General features: G+C 44.7%; 1 protein-coding gene across 1 annotated transcript in view; it reads left to right on the top strand.

The window, feature by feature from the left end:
• Nucleotides 1-25,051, top strand: part of LOC115126950 (teneurin-2-like) — a 408,099-nt gene that overhangs the window by 265,707 nt on the left and 117,341 nt on the right. Inside the window, exon 5 of the mRNA XM_065018426.1 lies at nt 13,305-13,548. Within this exon, the coding sequence (XP_064874498.1) occupies nt 13,305-13,548 (244 nt within the window). The remainder of the gene's footprint in view (nt 1-13,304; nt 13,549-25,051) is intronic.

Raw genomic sequence — 25,051 nt, 5'->3', positions numbered from 1 at the left:
ATGGGGTGTGTGTGTGGGTGGGTGTGTGTGTGTGTGCATTAGTGTGTGTACCTCTTTTTAGTGTCCCTCTGTCAATCATCTGTCCATCAGTATGTCTAACCCTCCCTCCCTCCCTCTCTCTTTTCCTTCATCCTCCAGGTTGCACCATCCCCCCTACCTCCTCCCTCCTCCCCCCCTCTGCCCCTCCCTCTTCATCCCTATGCCCCTCCTCCTCCTCTCCACCATTCAGGGAGTGCCAGGTGCCTCTGCTGGAGAATAACTCCTCCCACTCCCGCTTGGAGCCCCGCCCCCACGATGACTCATACCTGCTCAGACACCAATCCCCCTCCTCCGGTAAGAGAGCTGTCAATCACTTCCATCATTCCATCCCTTCATTACTTTGTTGTTGTCTCCCTCCCTCCCTCTCTGTTCAGTCAAAAAGCTACTGAAGATTTTGTTTGATGTGTGAAAGAACGAGGTTGTGTGTGTGAGAGAGAACGACATTGTGTGTGAGAGAGAGAGAGAACAAGGCTGTGTGTGTGTGAGAGAACGAGGTTGTGTGTGTGAGAGAACGAGGTTGTGTGTGAGAGAGAACGAGGTTGTGTGTGTGAGAGAACAAGGTTGTGTGTGTGAGAGAACGAGGTTGTGTGTGTGAGAGAACGAGGTTGTGTGTGTGAGAGAGAACAAAGTTGTGTGTGTGAGAGAACGAGGTTGTGTGTGTGAGAGAACGAGGTTGTGTGTGTGAGAGAACGAGGTTGTGTGTGTGAGAGAACGAGGTTGTGTGTGTGAGAGAACGAGGTTGTGTGTGTGAGAGAACGAGGTTGTGTGTGTGAGAGAACTAGGTTGTGTGTGTGAGAGAACGAGGTTGTGTGTGTGAGAGAACGAGGTTGTGTGTGAGAGAGAACGAGGTTGTGTGTGTAAGAGAACGAGGTTGTGTGTGTGAGAGAACGAGGTTGTGTGTGTGAGAGAACGAGGTTGTGTGTGTGAGAGAACGAGGTTGTGTGTGAGAGAGAACGGGGTTGTGTGTGTGAGAGAACGAGGTTGTGTGTGTGAGAGAACGAGGTTGTGTGTGTGAGAGAACGAGGTTGTGTGTGTGAGAATTTTAAAAAAGGGGACAGAAAAGAATGAACTGTAACTCTATTATATTATTGTATATTGCATCATTGTATCATAGTATCCTTGTATCATAGCATCATCATATCATTGTACCTTAGTATCAGTGTATCATGATATCAAAGTATCATTGTATACTGTATCATAGTATCATTATATCATAATATCATAGTATAATTGTATCATAGTATACTTGTATCACAGTATCATTGTATCATAATATCATAGTATCATTGTATATTGTATCATTAAATCATAATATCATAGTATAATTGTTTCATATTATCATTGTATCATAGTGTCATTGTATGATAATATATTGTATCATTGTACCATAGTATCATTGTATCATAATATCATTGTATCATAGTATCCTTGTATCATAGCATCATTGTATCATAACATCTTAGTGTCATTGTATATTGTATCATAATATCATAGTATCATTGTATATTGTATCATAATATCATAGTGTCATTGTATATTGTATCATAATATCATAGTATCATTGTATATTGTATCATAATATCATAGTATCATTGTATATTGTATCATAATATCATAGTATCATTGTATATTGTATCATAACATCTTAGTGTCATTGTATATTGTATCATAACATCTTAGTGTCATTGTATATTGTATCATAATATCATAGTGTCATTGTATATTGTATCATAATATCATAGTGTCATTGTATATTGTATCATAATATCATAGTATCATTGTATATTGTATCATAATATCATAGTATCATTGTATATTGTATCATAATATCATAGTATCATTGTATATTGTATCATAATATCATAGTATCATTGTATATTGTATCATAATATCATAGTATCATTGTATATTGTATCATAATATCATAGTATCATTGTATATTGTATCATAATATCATAGTATCATTGTATATTGTATCATAATATCTTAGTGTCATCGTATATTGTATCATAGTCTCGTTGTATCATAATATCATTGTGTCATTGTGTATTGCATCATAGTATCATTGTATCATAATATCATAGTATCATTGTATCATTGTATCATAATATCATAGTATCATTGCATCATAATATCACTGCATCATAATATTATAATATCATAGTATCATTGCATCATAGTATCTTCATCCTAACCTTGGCAAACATAAAGTGTACACACACACACACACACACACACACACACACACACACAATGTAATCAGCCAGATTTATTTAGCAAACTGAGTCAGGGAAGAGAGAACAGTATTACTGGGTTTAGTGTTGGCATATAATCTGTATTTAATGTAGTTCTGGTGTGACTGGGATGCAGTATAAATCATCATTAGAACAGACTGGGGGTCCCAGGTTCAACAGCAACCTGATTAGCTGCCTTTTAACGTGATGTAACATCACACAGCTAATGGCTGAGCTGGGACAGAGCTGGGAAACATCAGTCACTAAGGAGGAGGAGTTACCTACCTTACACTGGTGGAGAGACACATCAATCACTATAGAGGAGGAGTTACCTACCTTACACTGGTGGAGAGACACATTAATCACTATAGAGGAGGAGTTACCTAACTTACACTGGTGGAGAGACACATCAATCACTATGGAGGAGGAGTTACCTACCTTACACTGGTGGAGAGACACATCAATCACTATGGAGGAGGAGTTACCTACCTTACACTGGTGGAGAGACACATCAATCACTATGGAGGAGGAGTTACCGAACTTACACTGGTGGAGAGACACATCAATCACTATGGAGGAGGAGTTACCTACCTTACACTGGTGAGACACATCAATCACTATGGAGGAGGAGACACACTGGTGGAGAGACACATCAATCACTATGGAGGAGGAGTTACCTACCTTACACTGGTGGAGAGACACATCAATCACTATGGAGGAGGAGTTACCTACCTTACACTGGTGGAGACACATCAATCACTATGGAGGAGGAGTTACCGAACTTACACTGGTGGAGAGACACATCAATCACTATGGAGGAGGAGTTACCTACCTTACACTGGTGGAGAGACACATCAATCACTATGGAGGAGGAGTTACCTAACTTACACTGGTGGAGAGACACATCAATCACTATGGAGGAGGAGTTACCTACCTTACACTGGTGGAGAGACACATCAATCACTATGGAGGAGGAGTTACCTACCTTACACTGGTGGAGAGACATCAATCACTATGGAGGAGGAGTTACCTAACTTACACTGGTGGAGAGAGACATCAATCACTATGGAGGAGTTACCTACCTTACACTGGTGGAGAGACATCAATCACTATGGAGGAGGAGTTACCTACCTTACACTGGTGGAGAGACACATCAATCACTATGGAGGAGGAGTTACCTACCTTACACTGGTGGAGAGACACATCAATCACTATGGAGGAGGAGTTACCTACCTTACACTGGAGGAGAGACATCAATCACTATGGAGGAGGAGTTACCTACCTTACACTGGTGGAGAGACACATCAATCACTATGGAGGAACATCAATCACTATGGAGGAGGAGTTACCTACCTTACACTGGTAGAGAGACACACCAATCACTATGGAGGAGTTACCTACCTTACACTGGTAGAGAGACACACCAATCACTATGGAGGAGTTACAGATACATCCATTACCTACCTGACTACACTGCTGGAGAAGAAATACACTGGGACTGACACACAGACACACACAAGGCACTGTAACGTAACAGAGAGCTTGGGGTAGAGAGAGACACACAAGGCACTGTAACATAACAGAGAGTTTGGGGAAGATAGAGACACACAAGGCACTGTAACATAACAGAGAGTTTGGGGTAGAGAGAGACACACAAGGCACTGTAACATAACAGAGAGTTTGGGGTAGAGAGAGACACACAAGGCACTGTAACATAACAGAGAGCTTGGGGTAGAGAGACACACAAGGCACTGTAACATAACAGAGAGCTTGGGGTAGAGAGACACACAAGGCACTGTAACGTAACAGAGAGCTTGGGGTAGAGAGAGACACACAAGGCACTGTAACATAACTGAGAGCTTGGGGTAGAGAGAGATACACAAGGCACTGTAACATAACAGAGAGCTTGGGGTAGAGAGACACACAAGGCACTGTAACATAACAGAGAGGTTGGGTTAGAGAGACACACAAGGCACTGTAACATAACAGAGAGCTTGGGGTAGAGAGAGAAACACAAGGCACTGTAACATAACAGAGAGCTTGGGGTAGAGAGAGACACACAAGGCACTGTAACATAACAGAGAGCTTGGGGTAGAGAGACACACAAGGCACTGTAACATAACATAGATGTTGGGGTAGAGAGACACACAAGGCACTGTAACATAACAGAGAGCTTGGGGTAGAGAGACACACAAGGCACTGTAACATAACAGAGATGTTGGGGTAGAGAGACACACAAGGCACTGTAACATAACAGAGAGGTTGGGGTAGAGAGAGACACACAAGGCACTGTAACATAACAGAGAGCTTGGGGAAGAGAGAGACACACAAGGCACTGTAACATAACAGAGAGCTTGGGGAAGAGAAAGACACACAAGGCACTGTAACATAACAGAGAGGTTGGGGTAGAGAGAGACACACAAGGCACTGTAACATAACAGAGAGCTTGGGGAAGAGAGAGACACACAAGGCACTGTAACATAACAGAGAGCTTGGGGAAGAGAGAGACACACAAGGCACTGTAACATAACTGAGAGGTTGGGGTAGAGAGAGACACACAAGGCACTGTAACATAACAGAGAGGTTGGGGTAGAGAGACACACAAGGCACTGTAACATAACAGAGAGCTTGGGGAAGAGAGAGACACACAAGGCACTGTAACATAACTGAGAGGTTGGGGTAGAGAGAGACACACAAGGCACTGTAACATAACAGAGAGCTTGGGGAAGAGAGAGACACACAAGGCACTGTAACATAACAGAGAGGTTGGGGTAGAGAGAGACACACAAGGCACTGTAACATAACAGAGAGCTTGGGGAAGAGAGAGACACACAAGGCACTGTAACATAACAGAGAGCTTGGGGTAGAGAGAGACACACAAGGCACTGTAACATAACAGAGAGCTTGGGGTAGAGAGACACACAAGGCACTGTAACATAACAGAGAGGTTGGGGTAGAGAGACACACAAGGCACTGTAACATAACTGAGAGCTTGGGGTAGAGAGACACACAAGGCACTGTAACATAACAGAGAGGTTGGGGTAGAGAGACACACAAGGCACTGTAACATAACAGAGAGCTTGGGGTAGAGAGAGACACACAAGGCACTGTAACATAACTGAGAGGTTGGGGTAGAGAGAGACACACAAGGCACTGTAACATAACAGAGAGGTTGGGTTAGAGAGAGACACACAAGGCACTGTAACATAACAGAGAGGTTGGGGTAGAGAGAGACACACAAGGCACTGTAACATAACAGAGAGGCTGGGGAAGAGAGAGACACACAAGGCACTGTAACATAACAGAGAGCTTGGGGTAGAGAGAGACACACAAGGCACTGTAACATAACAGAGAGCTTGGGGTAGAGAGAGACACACAAGGCACTGTAACATAACAGAGAGGTTGGGTTAGAGAGACACACAAGGCACTGTAACATAACAGAGAGCTTGGGGTAGAGAGAGACACACAAGGCACTGTAACAATTCAGAGAGCTTTGGGTAGAGAGAGACACACAAGGCACTGTAACATAACAGAGAGCTTGGGGTAGAGAGACACACAAGGCACTGTAACATAACAGAGAGGTTGGGGAAGAGAGAGACACACAAGGCACTGTAACATAACAGAGAGCTTGGGGAAGAGAAAGACACACAAGGCACTGTAACATAACAGAGAGGTTGGGGTAGAGAGAGACACACAAGGCACTGTAACATAACAGAGAGCTTGGGGAAGAGAGAGACACACAAGGCACTGTAACATAACAGAGAGGTTGGGGTAGAGAGAGACACACAAGGCACTGTAACATAACAGAGAGTTTGGGGTAGAGAGAGACACACAAGGCACTGTAACATAACAGAGAGCTTGGGGAAGAGAGAGACACACAAGGCACTGTAACATAACAGAGAGCTTGGGGTAGAGAGACACACATGGCACTGTAACATAACAGAGATGTTGGGGTAGAGAGACACACAAGGCACTGTAACATAACAGAGAGCTTGGGGTAGAGAGAGACACACAAGGCACTGTAACATAACAGAGAGGTTGGGTTAGAGACACACAAGGCACTGTAACATAACAGAGAGGTTGGGTTAGAGAGAGAGACACACAAGGCACTGTAACATAACAGATAGGTTGGGGTAGAGAGAGACACACAAGGCACTGTAACATAACAGAGAGGTTGGGGAAGAGAGAGACACACAAGGCACTGTAACATAACAGAGAGCTTGGGGAAGAGAGAGACACACAAGGCACTGTAACATAACAGAGAGCTTGGGGTAGAGAGAGACACACAAGGCACTGTAACATAACAGAGAGCTTGGGGTAGAGAGAGACACACAAGGCACTGTAACATAACAGAGAGGTTGGGTTAGAGAGACACACAAGGCACTGTAACATAACAGAGAGCTTGGGGTAGAGAGAGACACACAAGGCACTGTAACATAACAGAGAGGTTGGGTTAGAGAGACACACAAGGCACTGTAACATAACAGAGAGGTTGGGGTAGAGAGAGACACACAAGGCACTGTAACATAACAGAGAGCTTGGGGTAGAGAGACACACAAGGCACTGTAACATAACATAGATGTTGGGGTAGAGAGACACACAAGGCACTGTAACATAACAGAGAGCTTGGGGTAGAGAGACACACAAGGCACTGTAACATAACAGAGATGTTGGGGTAGAGAGACACACAAGGCACTGTAACATAACAGAGAGGTTGGGGTAGAGAGAGACACACAAGGCACTGTAACATAACAGAGAGCTTGGGGAAGAGAGAGACACACAAGGCACTGTAACATAACAGAGAGCTTGGGGAAGAGAAAGACACACAAGGCACTGTAACATAACAGAGAGGTTGGGGTAGAGAGAGACACACAAGGCACTGTAACATAACAGAGAGCTTGGGGAAGAGAGAGACACACAAGGCACTGTAACATAACAGAGAGCTTGGGGAAGAGAGAGACACACAAGGCACTGTAACATAACTGAGAGGTTGGGGTAGAGAGAGACACACAAGGCACTGTAACATAACAGAGAGGTTGGGGTAGAGAGACACACAAGGCACTGTAACATAACAGAGAGCTTGGGGAAGAGAGAGACACACAAGGCACTGTAACATAACTGAGAGGTTGGGGTAGAGAGAGACACACAAGGCACTGTAACATAACAGAGAGCTTGGGGAAGAGAGAGACACACAAGGCACTGTAACATAACAGAGAGGTTGGGGTAGAGAGAGACACACAAGGCACTGTAACATAACAGAGAGCTTGGGGAAGAGAGAGACACACAAGGCACTGTAACATAACAGAGAGCTTGGGGTAGAGAGAGACACACAAGGCACTGTAACATAACAGAGAGCTTGGGGTAGAGAGACACACAAGGCACTGTAACATAACAGAGAGGTTGGGGTAGAGAGACACACAAGGCACTGTAACATAACTGAGAGCTTGGGGTAGAGAGACACACAAGGCACTGTAACATAACAGAGAGGTTGGGGTAGAGAGACACACAAGGCACTGTAACATAACAGAGAGCTTGGGGTAGAGAGAGACACACAAGGCACTGTAACATAACTGAGAGGTTGGGGTAGAGAGAGACACACAAGGCACTGTAACATAACAGAGAGGTTGGGTTAGAGAGAGACACACAAGGCACTGTAACATAACAGAGAGGTTGGGGTAGAGAGAGACACACAAGGCACTGTAACATAACAGAGAGGTTGGGGAAGAGAGAGACACACAAGGCACTGTAACATAACAGAGAGCTTGGGGTAGAGAGAGACACACAAGGCACTGTAACATAACAGAGAGCTTGGGGTAGAGAGAGACACACAAGGCACTGTAACATAACAGAGAGGTTGGGTTAGAGAGACACACAAGGCACTGTAACATAACAGAGAGCTTGGGGTAGAGAGAGACACACAAGGCACTGTAACAATTCAGAGAGCTTTGGGTAGAGAGAGACACACAAGGCACTGTAACATAACAGAGAGCTTGGGGTAGAGAGACACACAAGGCACTGTAACATAACAGAGAGGTTGGGGAAGAGAGAGACACACAAGGCACTGTAACATAACAGAGAGCTTGGGGAAGAGAAAGACACACAAGGCACTGTAACATAACAGAGAGGTTGGGGTAGAGAGAGACACACAAGGCACTGTAACATAACAGAGAGCTTGGGGAAGAGAGAGACACACAAGGCACTGTAACATAACAGAGAGGTTGGGGTAGAGAGAGACACACAAGGCACTGTAACATAACAGAGAGTTTGGGGTAGAGAGAGACACACAAGGCACTGTAACATAACAGAGAGCTTGGGGAAGAGAGAGACACACAAGGCACTGTAACATAACAGAGAGCTTGGGGTAGAGAGACACACATGGCACTGTAACATAACAGAGATGTTGGGGTAGAGAGACACACAAGGCACTGTAACATAACAGAGAGCTTGGGGTAGAGAGAGACACACAAGGCACTGTAACATAACAGAGAGGTTGGGTTAGAGAGACACACAAGGCACTGTAACATAACAGAGAGGTTGGGTTAGAGAGAGACACACAAGGCACTGTAACATAACAGATAGGTTGGGGTAGAGAGAGACACACAAGGCACTGTAACATAACAGAGAGGTTGGGGAAGAGAGAGACACACAAGGCACTGTAACATAACAGAGAGCTTGGGGAAGAGAGAGACACACAAGGCACTGTAACATAACAGAGAGCTTGGGGTAGAGAGAGACACACAAGGCACTGTAACATAACAGAGAGCTTGGGGTAGAGAGAGACACACAAGGCACTGTAACATAACAGAGAGGTTGGGTTAGAGAGACACACAAGGCACTGTAACATAACAGAGAGCTTGGGGTAGAGAGAGACACACAAGGCACTGTAACATAACAGAGAGGTTGGGTTAGAGAGACACACAAGGCACTGTAACATAACAGAGAGCTTGGGGTAGAGAGAGACACACAAGGCACTGTAACAATTCAGAGAGCTTGGGGTAGAGAGAGACACACAAGGCACTGTAACATAACAGAGAGCTTGGGGAAGAGAGAGACACACAAGGCACTGTAACATAACAGAGAGGTTGGGGTAGAGAGAGACACACAAGGCACTGTGACATAACAGAGAGCTTGGGGAAGAGAGAGACACACAAGGCACTGTAACATAACAGAGAGCTTGGGGTAGAGAGAGACACACAAGGCACTGTAACATAACAGAGAGCTTGGGGTAGAGAGACACACAAGGCACTGTAACATAACAGAGAGGTTGGGGTAGAGAGACACACAAGGCACTGTAACATAACAGATAGCTTGGGGAAGAGAGAGATACACAACATATGTACACACCAAAGGAGGCTGGTGGGAGGAGCTATAGGAGGACAGGCTCATTGTAATGGCTGTAATGAAATAAATGGAACAGAGCCAAACACATCAAACACATGGAAACCTCATGTTTAACTACATTCCATTTATTCTATTCCAGTTGTTACAATGAGCCTGTCCTCCTATAGCTCCTACAACCAGCCTCCTCTGGGACAAACACACACACCAGCGACCACAGACACAAACAAGAGTAAACACAAATAAGTACACAGACACACACCCTCTCCCACACACAAACAGACAGACAGACACACCCACCCAGCGTGTGACTTCCTGGGGATTATCTCTCTTGTTAGTTTCTGCATGGCTTGGTTCGTCTCATTTCCTGCTCAGCGTCCACTCTACATGACACACACACGCACACACTCATGATCACAGACACATAAGCACACACGCATGCATTTACACACTATTTCTGTTCAGCAAGTGGAAATGGAAAGCTAAATGGGGTTCAGGGTTTGGAATTGGGTCTGGCTCAGAGCACCTGCTCCGAACATTCTCAGACACACACTCTCAGAGAGGGAGAAGAGTCTCAGGCCAAATGTAGCGCGTCTGATCGCTCCTAGAAAGAGCTAGCATTAGCGCTGCGGTTCCGAGGCCTATTCATTATGCATAGGGAGCGCTACCTATTTTTAGTGAGAGGGTCGCTAGCTACTTGCTAGGAAGGGAAGGTACAACTTGTATCTGCTGGGATGAATGTTTAGAGAGAGAGAGAGAGAGAGAGAGAGATTGAATTGACAGAGAGGATGGAGAGTAAGAACAAGAGAACTCCCCTGAGTTGAGCCCTATGCTGATTTCTTTTAAACTGCTGAAGTAGTTTTTTTTTGCGCACACACACACATACCCCACCATGCGACTCATTGTGTTGAACCAGAGAAAATGTCAATAAACAGTTTACCCGTCCAGAGCCTGGAAAACAAACCGCTTCCCATGGTTCTCACTGCCATGGGCCTAACACACACACACACACACACACCCACACACACACACACACACACAGTGAAGTTAACGTGCCATGGAGAGCCCCTGCCTCATTCTGCTGGTGTCTGCATGTGTACCCTGGCGTACTGTTTGGTCTAGCTCTCTAGCTGGCTAACAGGCTAGCATCGCTGTAGAATTAATGCTTTGGTCTAGCTCTCTAGCAGGCTAACAGGCTAGCATCGCTGTAGAATTAATGCTTTGGTCTAGCTCTCTAGCAAGCTAACAGGCTAGCATCGCTGTAGAATTAATGCTTTGGTCTAGCTCTCTAGCAAGCTAACAGGCTAGCATCGCTGTAGAATTAATGCTTTGGTCTAGCTCTCTAGCAAGCTAACAGGCTAGCATCGCTGTAGAATTAATGCTTTGGTCTAGCTCTCTAGCAAGCTAACAGGCTTGCATCTCTGTAGTAGAGAATTCGGTGGCTAACATATCACACCAGTGGAATATATTCTGGAGAACGCAAGCAGTGTAAGTGCTGGTCTATTTCTAAAAACACACACCTACGAATATATAACATTTTTTGTATTTTTTTTTACTCACAAGATTGTGAACTGGGCTTTGAAAAAAGTCACACAAACTAAATCCCCAACCCTCTGGAGACTCTCTACTTGTAAACTAGAACTCAGACACCCCAACCCTCAGGAGACTCTCTACTTGTAAACTAGAACTCAGACACCCCAACCCTCTGGAGACTGCCTACTTGTAAACTAGAACTCAGACACCCCAACCCTCAGGAGACTCTCTACTTGTAAACTAGAACTCAGACACCCCAACCCTCTGGAGACTGTCTACTTGTAAACTAGAACTCAGACACCCCAACCCTCTGGAGACTCTCTACTTGTAAACTAGAACTCAGACACCTCAACCCTCTGGAGACTGTCTACTTGTAAACTAGAACTCAGACACCCCAACCCTCTGGAGACTGTCTACTTGTAAACTAGAACTCAGACACCTCAACCCTCTGGAGACTGTCTACTTGTAAACTAGAACTCAGACACCCCAACCCTCTGGAGACTGTCTACTTGTAAACTAGAACTCAGACACCCCAACCCCCAGGAGACTCTCTACTTGTAAACTAGAACTCAGACACCCCAACCCTCTGGAGACTGCCTACTTGGAAACTAGAACTCAGAAACCACATGCTTCTGCTATTGAAAGTGCCATATATATAATTCAGTAGAATTTGAATGAATACTTTTTGTTATATTCATCGAAAGGGAGATTTGAGAAATGCAATGCATTTTTATCGGCAGATTTGAGAGGGAGAGACAGAATATAAATACAAGAATTTAAACAGATGGTGTGTGTGTTTGTGTGTGTGTGTGTGTGTGTGTGTGTGTTTGTGTGTGTGCGTGAGTGTGTGTGTGTGTTTGTGTGTTTGTGTGTGTGTGTTTGTGTGTGTGCGTGAGTGTGTGTGTGTGTGTGTGTGTGTGTGTGCGTGAGTGTGTGTGTGTTTGTGTGTGTTTGTGTGTGTGTGTGTGTGTGTGTGTGTGTGTGTGTGTGTGTGTGTGTGTGTGTGTGTGTGTGTGTGTGTGTGTGTGTGTGTGTGTGTGCGTGAGTGTGTGTGTTTGTGTGTGTTTGTGTGTGTGTGTGTTTGTGTGTGTGCGTGAGTGTGTGTGTGTGGGTGTGTCTGTTTGAAATGTAAATAATAGCATTTACTCACATGGTTTCACAGCTATTAACATCTGCTGCAATGATGCAGGGATGAAGACAAAGGGAGAGAAACAGAGTGATGAAAAAGGATGAGAGTAGATGAAATGGAGGGATGAGACGGGAGGAGGACAACACATGACTATCAAACTCCATCATCCTCCACATTTGTGTGTCTTTGTGTGTGTGTGTGTGTGTGTGTGTGTGTGTGTGTGTGTGTGTGTGTGTGTGTGTGTGTGTGTGTGTGTGTGTGTGTGTGTGTGTGTGTGTGTGTGTGTGTGCCTGTCTGCCCTCTCAGGAGAGTCTTTGTGTATACACAGATGTGAAGTGTCTGTCCTGTGTAGAGGTCCCTCCTCTCCTCCCTTCCATCTCTCTTTCCCTTTATACACATCTGTTCATTCCCCTCTCTCAGAGCCACCAGTATCAGGCCTCTCGTTCCCCTCCTCTCCCTCTTCCTCTCCTTCTCTCCCCCCTCCCCTCCCCTCCTCTGCCTTCGTCTCCTCTCCTCTCCCTTCCTCTCATTTTCCCTCCCTTCCTCTCCCTCTCCTCTCCTCTCTCCTCTCCCTTCCTCTCCCCTTCCCTCCTCTCCTCTCCTCTCCCATCCTTACCTTTCTCCTCCCCTCCTCTCCTTTCCCCTCCTTTCCTCTCCCTCCTTTCCTCTCCTCACCTTTCCTCTCCCCTCCCCTCCTTTCCTTACCTCTTCCCTCCTTTCCTTACCTCTTCCCTCCTCTCCTTTCCTCTCCCCTCCTTTCCCCTCCTTTCCACTCCCCCTTTCCTTTCCTTTTCTCTCCTTTCCTCTCCCCTCCCCTCCTTTCCTTACCTCTTCCCTCCTCTCCTTTCCTCTCCCCTCCTTTCCTTTCCTCACCTCTCCTTTGCTTTCCTTTCCACTCCTCTCCTTTCCTTTCCACTCCTCTCCTCTCCCCTTCTATTCCTCAATCTGACCACAATAGAAATGGGGATCGCCATGCTTTCATTATTTCTGGATAACCATCTTATTTTTTTTCTCTCCCTCGCTCTCTCCAGGAGCTCCTAACCACCTTAGTGGTTCCACTCTGCGACCCCCCCTGCCTCCCCCTCACAACCACCAGACCCTTTCCCACCACCACCACCACTCCTCAGCCAACAGCCTGAACAGGAACACCCTAAGAGGGGGTAGGAACACCATCCACGCCCCCCCTCCGGTACCAGGGGATGGGCCCACCTCACCAGAGTCTGTACAGCTACAGGACAGCTGGGTACTGAATAGTAATGTTCCACTGGAAACCAGGTGAGACACTAGTCCCAGTTATACACACTGAATATACACTACAGACCAGTTGAGAAACTAGTCCAAGTTATACACACTGAATATACACTACAGACCAGTTGAGAAACTAGTCCCAGTTATACACACTGAATATACACTACAGACCAGTTGAGAAACTAGTCCCAGTTATACACGCTGAATATACACTACAGACCAGTTGAGAAACTAGTCCCAGTTATACACGCTGAATATACACTACAGACCAGTTGAGAAACTAGTCCCAGTTATACACACTGAATATACACTACAGACCAGTTGAGAAACTAGTCCCAGTTATACACGCTGAATATACACTACAGACCAGTTGAGAAACTAGTCCAAGTTATACACACTGAATATACACTACAGACCAGTTGAGAAACTAGTCCAAGTTATACACACTGAATATACACTACAGACCAGTTGAGAAACTAGTCCAAGTTATACACACTGAATACACACTACAGACCAGTTGAGAAACTAGTCCAAGTTATACACACTGAATATACACTACAGACCAGTTGAGAAACTAGTCCCAGTTATACACACTGAATATACACTACAGACAAGTTGAGAAACTAGTCCCAGTTATACACGCTGAATATACACTACAGACCAGTTGAGAAACTAGTCCCAGTTATACACACTGAATATACACTACAGACAAGTTGAGAAACTAGTCCAAGTTCCTACAAACTCTACAGAACACAGAATACACACTACACACCAGGTGAGACAAGTGACAAAACATTTAAATGCACTTAATACCAGGTGAGACCAGAACCAGAGTGTATTAAATGTCTAGTTTATCCTGGTACATACCAGTACATGTTGACCAGCTGAGACCAGAACCATTGAAAGCAAAAACGTGTTGGTTCTACTTTCAGTAATAAAGAAGCTTTTTATTGAATTGCACAAGACATCAACCAATGAACAATGTTGATCAGTCTATCAACCAATGAACAATGTTGATCAGTCTATCAACCAATGAACAGTGTTGATCAGTCTATCAACCAATGAACAATGTTGATCAGTCTATCAACCAATGAACAGTGTTGATCAGTCTATCAACCAATAACAATGCTGATCAGTCTATCAACCAATGAACAGTGTTGATCAGTCTATCAACCAATGAACAATGTTGATCAGTCTATCAACCAATGAACAGTGTTGATCAGTCTATCAACCAATGGACAATGTTGATCAGTCTATCAACCAATGAACAACGTTGATCAGTCTATCAACCAATGAACAGTGTTGATCAGTCTATCAACCAATGAACAGATCAGCCTGTGTATTGTACAGACACTGATGGGATGGAAGCCTCCTACTGTATCCCTGTGGAACCTCACATGCTGAATATCAACTACTCTGGGGACTGCATGAGACCACACACTGTGCACGCACGCACACACACACACACACACACACACACACACACACACACACAACACATTCGGAAAATGCATCACACATCATGAAAATACACACACACACATGCACGCACGCACACACACACACACACACACACATGACACATTCGGAAAATGCATCACACATCATGAAAATACACACACACACACACGCACGCACACACACACACACACACACACACACACACACACACACACACACACACACACACACACACACACACACACACACACACACACACACACACACACACACACACACACACACACAGAGAGAGAGAGAGAGAGCCTCAGAGGAAGGTGTACTGCTTACACACCCTTCTTTGGTCTTGCATGCGCTCTGCTCTCTAACTCTGATCCCAGATCAGATTCCCAGAGAGAGAGCGCCATACAGTATTGATGAGTCTGATCATCACTAATTCACTAGGACAGGTCCCAGGCCTGCGGCAGAGCTGACTGATGCTGTAACATGCAATAAGTGGAACAGAAAACACAAACACACACAATCTCTTTCACACACATAAAGTATCTCTCACACACACACACACATTATCTCTCACACATACATAAAAATAGACACAGTAGATGACCCTCAGAGGCTTTTAAATTAGGGGAATGTTTCTGCAGATGGACAAATACACTCTCCTGTCTGTCTGTCCTGCCAGCCCAGCCTGTTTAGGTTCAGGTGGTAGGGGTTGGGCATGGCTGTGTGCCTTGTCACAGTGACTGGAGCTGGAGCCCAGACCTCCAGACAAGCCTGCCAACCCCCTCCCTCTAGCCCCAGGACGGGCCCTCCTGTCTGGGCACGGGGAGAGGAGAGGCTGGGTGGTCTGGCTGGAGTTCTGGAGACAGAGCCAGAGAGAGCTCTGGCAGAGTCACACCATCAGACTGCTGCCAGTACCTATCCTCCCTCTCATTAAGAGATGACACTCTAGCCGTGTGTGTGTGTGTGTGTGTGTGTGTGTGTGTGTGTGTGTGTGTGTGTGTGTGTGTGTGTGTGTGTGTGTGTGTGTGTGTGTGTGTGTGTGTGTGTGTGTGTGTGTGTGTGTGTGTTGTGGATAGTCTGGACAGGTTGGCAGGGAAGAGGGATGAAGGCACCAGAGTGAGATTTAGGGTTTAGGCTAGAATGACAAGAGAAAAGGGAGAATGGGAGAAACTGAGCGAGGGGTTAATAGAAAGAGATAGAAGGAAGAGAAAGAAGAGAGAGAGAGAGAGAAAGAAGAGAGAAAGAGAAGAGTAAGAAATAGAAGATGAGGGAGAGAGAGAGAGAGAAAGGAAGGAAGGAAGGAAGGAAGGAAGGAAGGAAGGAAGGAAGGAAGGAAGGAAGGAAGGAAGGAAGGAAGGAAGGAAGGAAGGAAGGAAGGAAGGAAGGAAGGAAGGAAGGAAGGAAGGAAGGAAGGAAGGAAGGAAGGAAGGAAGGAAGGAAGGAAGGAAGGAACAGCAGCCCTGTAGACTACTTCCTCACTGACCTAAACCCAGAGTCTCTCAGAGCCTTCACAGTCAGCCCACTAACACCTCTCTCAGACCTAAACCCAGAGTCTCTCAGATCCTTCACAGTCAGCCCACTAACACCTCTCTCAGACCACAGTAAAATCACAGTGTATCTGAGAAGAGCGGAACCCAACCATGAAGCATCACGGCCCAATAAATTACATGGTACAAAACAGGCCTATAGATGGAGAGAAAACAGTACAGACATCTACCAAAAAGCAATTAGTAGCCAAAAAATACAATCTCTCCTGGACAACTTTTTAGCCTTAACATTCTCCTACAGCAATGAAGGTGTAAATATGGCTGTTTGGAACATAAACTTTATGTTTGACAAATTAGCCTCCTTGGCTAATTTAAAGAAGCATAAGAGCAAACCAGAAATAACAGATAATGAGAAATGGTTTGATAATGATTGCAAAAATCTAAGAAAGTCATTGAGAAATATATCTAATCAAAAACACAGAGAACCAGACAACAAAAATATATGCCTTCAATATGGGGAAACACTGAAGCAATACAAACACACCCTAAGAACAAAAAAGGAACAGCACATTAGAAATCAGCTGGATGGAATTGAGGAATCCATAGAATCAAACCACTTCTGGGAGAATTGGAATAAATTAAACAAACCTCATCATGAGGAATTGGCTCTCCAACATGGGGATATGTGGAGAAATCACTTTGCAAACCTCATCATGAGGAATTGGCTCTCCAACATGGGGATATGTGGAGAAATCACTTTGCAAACCTCATCATGAGGAATTGGCTCTCCAACATGGGGATATGTGGAGAAATCACTTTGCAAACCTCATCATGAGGAATTGGCTCTCCAACATGGGGATATGTGGAGAAATCACTTTGCAAACCTCATCATGAGGAATTGGCTCTCCAAAATGGGGATATGTGGAGAAATCACTTTGCAAACCTCATCATGAGGAATTGGCTCTCCAACATGGGGATATGTGGAGAAATCACTTTACAAACCTCATCATGAGGAATTGGCTCTCCAACATGGGGATATGTGGAGAAATCACTTTGCAAACCTCATCATGAGGAATTGGCTCTCCAACATGGGGATATGTGGAGAAATCACTTTGCAAACCTCATCATGAGGAATTGGCTCTCCAACATGGGGATATGTGGAGAAATCACTTTGCAAACCTCATCATGAGGAATTGGCTCTCCAACATGGGGATATGTGGAGAAATCACTTTGCAAACCTCATCATGAGGAATTGGCTCTCCAACATGGGGATATGTGGAGAAATCACTTTGCAAACCTCATCATGAGGAATTGGCTCTCCAACATGGGGATATGTGGAGAAATCACTTTGCAAACCTCATCATGAGGAATTGGCTCTCCAAGATGGGGATATGTGGAGAAATCACTTAGCAAACCTCATCATGAGGAATTGGCTCTCCAACATGGGGATATGTGGAGAAATCACTTTACAAACCTCTACAGCAATATAACAAAGAGCCCAAAAGGAAGGAAGGAAGGAAGAAGGAAAGAAAGAAAGAAAGAAGGAAAGAAAGAAAGAAAGAAAGAAAGAAAGAAAGAAAGAAAGAAAGAAAGAACATTTACAAATCCTTGAATCAGCAGTCAAAGACTATCAGAATCCTGTGGATACCCCAATTACAGAAGAATGATGTGAAAAACTATGCACTCTCCAACCCAAAAAGGCCTGTGGTGCTGATGGTATTTTAAATGAAATTATCAAATACACAGACCACAAATTCAAATTGGCTATACTCAAACTCTTCAACAATATCCTCACTGCAGGTATTTTCCCCGGTATTTGGAACCAGGGATTGATCACACCAATCTATAAAAATTGAGACAAATTTGACCCAAATAATTACAGAGGAATTTGCGTTAACAGCAACATGGGGAAAATTCTCTGCAGTATTATAAATAACAGACTATATCATTTCCTTGACGAACACAACGTCCTGAGCGGAAGCCAGATTGGATTTCTAAAAAATGATCGTACAACAGACCACATGTATACCCTCCACACTCTAATTGATAAACAAGTAAACCAAAACAAAGGAAAAATCTACTCGTGTTTTGTAGATTTCAAGAAAGCATTTGATTCAATTTGGCACGAAGGTCTTTTTTATAAACTAATAGAAAGTGGTATTGGAGGGAAAACATGATTTTATTAAATCAATGTACACTAAAAACAAATGTGCGTTTAAAATTGGCAACAAGGAAACAGACTTCTTCTCTCAGGGACGGGGAGTGAAACAGGGCTGCCCAATAAGTCCAACACTATTTAACATCTACATTAATGAATTGGCAAAAACATTAGAAGAATCGGCAGCACCTGGTATCACCCTACACAACACTGAAATCAAGTGTCTGCTGTAGACAGATGGCCTGGTGCTGCTGTCTCCCACTAAGGAGGAGTTTAGAGCAGCATCTAGATCATCTTCACAGGTTTTGTCAGACCTGGGCTCTGACCGTTAACCTAAAAAAAATATATATATAATGATATTCCAAAAAAGGGCTGGAAATAAGGATGACAAATATAAATTCTATTTGGACACAGTTCTATTAGAACACACCAAAAACGACACATATCTAGGACTAAATATCAGCAACACAGGTAGCTTTCACATGGCTGTGAATGAGCTGAGAGACAAAGCAAGAAGAGCATTCTATGCCATTTAAAGGAACATCAAAATCGAAATTCCAATTAGAATCTGTCTCAAAATGTTTCAATCAGTTATAGAACCAATTGCTCTATATGGCAGTAAAGTCTGGGGTCCAATCTCTAATAATGAATTTACCAAATGGGACAAACATCCAATTGAAATACTGCATGCAGAGTTTTGCAAGACTGTATTGCAAGTGCAAAGAAAAACTCCAAATAATGCATGTAGAGCAGAATTGGGTCAATACCCCCTACTCATTCAAATAGAAAAAAGAGCCATCAAATTTTACAACCATCTAAAAACAAGTGACCCCAAAACATTCCATCACACAGCTCTACAATGTCAAGAGATGAAACAAGAGAAGAGTCCCCTCAGCCAGCTGGTTCTGAGGCTCAGTTCACCAACCCAAACCAACCCCATAGAGCCTCAGAACAGCACTCAGAAAATCTGGCCCAACCAAATCATCACAAAACAAAAATAAAAATATATCACCTATTGGAAAGACACCACAACAAATCTAAGAAAACTTCAATGCTATTTGGCTCTAAACAGACAGTACATGGTGGCAGAATATCTGACCACTGTGACTGATGGAAAACTGAGGAAAACATTGACTAGGTACAGACTCAGTGAGCACAGTCTGGCTTTAGAGACCGGTCGTCACAGACAAACCTGGCTGCCCAGAGAGGACAGTCTGGCTTTAGAGACCGGTCGTCACAGACAAACCTGGCTTCCCAGAAAGGACAGTCTGGCTATAGAGACCCGTCGTCACAGACAAACCTGGCTGCCCAGAGAGGACAGTCTGGCTATAGAGACCGGTCGTCACAGACAAACCTGGCTGCCCAGAGAGGACAGTCTGGCTATAGAGACCGGTCGTCACAGACAAACCTGGCTTCCCAGAAAGGACAGTCTGGCTATAGAGACCGGTCGTCACAGACAAACCTGGCTGCCCAGAGAGGACAGTCTGGCTATAGAGACCGGTCGTCACAGACAAACCTGGCTTCCCAGAAAGGACAGTCTGGCTATAGAGACCGGTCGTCACAGACAAACCTGGCTGCCCAGAGAGGACAGTCTGGCTATAGAGACCGGTCGTCACAGACAAACCTGGCTTCCCAGAGAGGACAGTCTGGCTATAGAGACCGGTCGTCACAGACAAACCTGGCTGCCCAGAGAGGACAGTCTGGCTATAGAGACTGGTCGTCAAACCTGGCTGCCCAGAGAGGACAGACCGGTCAAGCCACAGACAAACCTGGCTGCCCAGAGAGGACAGTCTGGCTATAGAGACCGGTCGTCACAGACAAACCTGGCTGCCCAGAGAGGACAGTCTGGCTATAGAGACCCGTCGTCACAGACAAACCTGGCTGCCCAGAGAGGACAGTCTGGCTATAGAGACCGGTCGTCACAGACAAACCTGGCTGCCCAGAGAGGACAGTCTGGCTATAGAGACCGGTCGTCACAGACAAACCTGGCTGCCCAGAGAGGACAGTCTGGCTATAGAGACCGGTCGTCACAGACAAACCTGGCTGCCCAGAGAGGACAGTCTGGCTATAGAGACCGGTCGTCACAGACAAACCTGGCTGCCCAGAGAGGACAGTCTGGCTATAGAGACCGGTCATCACAGACAAACCTGGCTGCCCAGAGAGGACAGTCTGGCTATAGAGACCGGTCATCACAGACAAACCTGGCTGCCCAGAGAGGACAGTCTGGCTATAGAGACCGGTCGTCACAGACAAACCTGGCTGCCCAGAGAGGACAGTCTGGCTATAGAGACCGGTCGTCACAGACAAACCTGGCTGCCCAGAGAGGACAGTCTGGCTATAGAGACCGGTCGTCACAGACAAACCTGGCTGCCCAGAGAGGACAGTCTGGCTATAGAGACCGGTCATCACAGACAAACCTGGCTGCCCAGAGAGGACAGTCTGGCTATAGAGACCGGTCATCACAGACAAACCTGGCTGCCCAGAGAGGACAGTCTGGCTATAGAGACCGGTCATCACAGACAAACCTGGCTGCCCAACACTGGCTAGAGACCGGCTCACAGACAAACCCCAGAGAGGACAGTCTGGCTAGAGACCGGTCATCACAGACAAACCTGGCTGCCCAGAGAGGACAGTCTGGCTATAGAGACCGGTCATCACAGACAAACCTGGCTGCCCAGAGAGGACAGTCTGGCTATAGAGACCGGTCATCACAGACAAACCTGGCTGCCCAGAGAGGACAGTCTGGCTATAGAGACCGGTCATCACAGACAAACCTGGCTGCCCAGAGAGGACAGTCTGGCTATAGAGACCGGTCATCACAGACAAACCTGGCTGCCCAGAGAGGACAGTCTGGCTATAGAGACCGGTCATCACAGACAAACCTGGCTGCCCAGAGAGGACAGTCTGGCTATAGAGACCGGTCATCACAGACAAACCTGGCTGCCCAGAGAGGACAGTCTGGCTATAGAGACCGGTCATCACAGACAAACCTGGCTGCCCAGAGAGGACAGTCTGGCTATAGAGACCGGTCGTCACAGACAAACCTGGCTGCCCAGAGAGGACAGTCTGGCTATAGAGACCGGTCGTCACAGACAAACCTGGCTGCCCAGAGAGGACAGGCTGTGCTCACTCTGCTCCAGGGGAGAGGTAGAGACAGAGCTATATTTCCTATTACACTGTGACAAATACTCAGACCTAAGAGAATATTTATTTCCCAAAATTATAATTCAATACAAATAATTTGAAACTATAAAAGATGAAGCAAATCTAATATTTATTGGGTGAAAAGCCCAAATTTGCAGTTTTGGCAGCCAAATATGTGTCCTCCTGCCACAACCTGAGGGACAGCCAGTGAAAAGTGCAAAGTAATGTCAATAATATTTCCCATCTTGTTTTGTTTTATCTTTCATACCATGTCATGTGTCTTCTCAGTCATGAGAGAGAGACTGTATTCTCAGTCATGTTGACACTGGTCTACTACCATGGCTTTAATGTATTGTTGTTCTCATTAATATTGTTGTTGTAGTTGTTGTTAATGGTAATCCCATGTCCACTACTACTATTATTATTGCTGTTGGTCCCACCATTTATTTATATATAAATATATTTTATATATAAATATATATTTTCATTTTATTTATATTTTTACGATATGTATACTTTGACAATGTAAGTAATAATGAACTTGCCATGTCAATTGAATTGAATTGAATTGAGAGAGAGAAAGAAGAGAGAGAGAAAGAAGAGAGAGAGAGAGAGAGAGAAGAGTAAGAAATAGAACATAAGTGAGAGAGAGAAAGAAGAGAGAGAGAGAGAGTGAGAGACAGAAGAGTAAGAAATAGAAGGTAAGGGAGAGAGAGAGAAAGAGAGAGAGAAGAGTAAGAAATAGAAGATAGGTGAGAGAGAGAAAGAAGAGAGAGAGAGAGAGAGTGAGAGAAGAGTAAGAAATAGAAGATAAGGGAGAGAGAGAGTGAGAGAGAGAGAAGAGTAAGAAATTGAAGATAAGGGAGAGAGAGAGAAGAGTAAGAAATAGAAGGTAAGGGAGAGAGAGAAAGAGAGAGAGAAGAGTAAGAAATAGAACATAAGGGAGAGAGAGCAAGAAGAGAGAGAGAAGAGTAAGAAATAGAACATAAGGGAGAGAGAGAGAGAGAGAGAAGAGTAGGAAATAGAACATAAGGGAGAGAGAGAGAAGAGTAAGAAATAGAACATAAGGGAGAGAGAGAGAAAGAAATAGAACATAAGGGAGAGAGAGAGAGAGAGAGAGAGAAGAGTAAGAAATAGAACATAAGGGAGAGAGAGAGAGAGAAGAGTAAGAAATAGAAGATAAGGAGAGAGAGAGAGAGAGAGAGAGAGAGAGAGAGAGAGAGAAAGGGAGAAAAGAGTAAGAAATAGAAGATATGGGAGAGAGAGAGAAAGAGAGAGAGAAGTGTAAGAAATAGAAGATAAGGGAGAGAGAGAGAAAGAGAAAGAGAAGTGTAAGAAGTAGAACATAAGGGAGAGAGAGAGGGAAGAGTAAGAAATAGAACATAAGGGAGAGAGAGAGAGAAAGAAATAGAACATAAGGGCGAGAGAGAGAAGAGTAAGAAATGGAACAAGGGAGAGAGAGAGAGAGAGAGAGAGAAGAGTAAGAAATATAACATAAGGGAGAGAGAGAGAGAGAGAGAAGAGTAAGAAATAGAACATAAGGGAGAGAGAGAGAGAGAGAAGAGTAAGAAATAGAAGATAAGGGAGAGAGAGAGAGAGAGAGAAAGAGAGAGAAGAGTAAGAAATAGAAGATATGGGAGAAAGAGAGAGAGAAGTGTAAGAAATAGAAGATAAGGGAGAGAGAGAGAAAGAGAGAGAGAAGAGTAAGAAATATAAGAGAGAGAGAGAGAGAGAAAGAGAAGATACGGGAGAGAGAGAGGGAGAGAGAGAGAAGAGTAAGAAATATAAGTTAAGGGAGAGAAAGAATGTCAGGAAGGTGCAGAGAGGTTGAGGGATGATAAAACAGATTGTATGGGAGGAGATTGAATGTGTTACTGTTGTGTCCCATATCCAATCTGTGTGTGTGTGTGTGTGTGTGTGTGTGTGTGTGTGTGTGTGTGTGTGTGTGTGTGTGTGTGTGTGTGTGTGCTCTCACACAGTTTGATTTCCAATCGGTCCTGCAAATGCTTCAATTTGCCTCTCACATCAGGATATTCCCCCACACCTCCTTCTCTGTCTTGGGCCGAGAGATAGAAGATCACTGAGAGGATTGCGCCAACTCAGTTTAACAGGGTAGAGAGGGGAGAGAGAGAGAGAGGGAGGAGAGAGAGAGAGAGGCAGAGAGGGGAGAGAGAGGGAGAGAGAGAGGTGGGGGGGGGGTGTGAGAGGAGGGGGGAGAGAGAAAGAGATAAGAGGGGGATCAAGGAAGGATGGAACGAGAGAGGGGGGACCTGGACAATTAACAAGAGGACAAAGGGCATGCTGGGTAATTAGCAGAAAGTCAACGCTCTTATTCACCAACAGTCTCTCTCTCTCACACACACACACACACAGACACATCACCACACACACACACACACACACACAAACAGCTCCACACACAGCACACACACAGCACCAACCTTGCACAGCAATCCATATAAATCAATGTTAATTAATTCGCACAAGCTTTTCTTTTCTCTTCATAATTATTCACATCTATTGACAAGCACACTTCCTCTATTGACAAGCACACTTCCTCTATTGACAAGCACATTTCCTCTATTGACAAGCAGACTTCATCTATTGACAAGCACACTTCATCTATTGACAAGCACACTTCATCTATTGACAAGCACACTTCATCTATTGACAAGCACACTTCATCTATTGACAAGCACACTTCATCTATTGACAAGCACACTTCCTCTATTGACAAGCACACTTCCTCTATTAACAAGCAAACTTCATCTATTGACAAGCACACTTCATCTATTGACAAGCACACTTCCTCTATTGACAAGCACATTTCCTCTATTGACAAGCAGACTTCATCTATTGACAAGCACACTTCCTCTATTGACAAGCACACTTCCTCTATTGACAAGCACACTTCCTCTATTGACAAGCACACTTCCTCTATTGACAAGTACACTTCCTCTATTGACAAGCACACTTCATCTATTGACAAGCACACTTCCTCTATGGACAAGCACACTTCATCTATTGACAAGCACACTTCCTCTATTAACAAGCACACTTCATCTATTCTATTGACAAGCACACTTCCTCTATTGACAAGCACACTTCCTCTATTGACAAGCACCCTTCCTCTATTGACAAGCACACTTCCTCCATTGACAAGCACACTTCCTCTATTGACAAGCACACTTCCTCTATTGACAAGCACACTTCATCTATTGACAAGCACACTTCCTCCATTGACAAGCACACTTCCTCTATTGACAAGCACACTTCA

The sequence above is a fragment of the Oncorhynchus nerka genome, linkage group LG5 (genome assembly GCF_034236695.1).
Source record: "Oncorhynchus nerka isolate Pitt River linkage group LG5, Oner_Uvic_2.0, whole genome shotgun sequence".
In the NCBI taxonomy this organism is placed as follows: domain Eukaryota; kingdom Metazoa; phylum Chordata; class Actinopteri; order Salmoniformes; family Salmonidae; genus Oncorhynchus; species Oncorhynchus nerka.
This window is presented reverse-complemented; position numbering and strand designations above follow the sequence as displayed.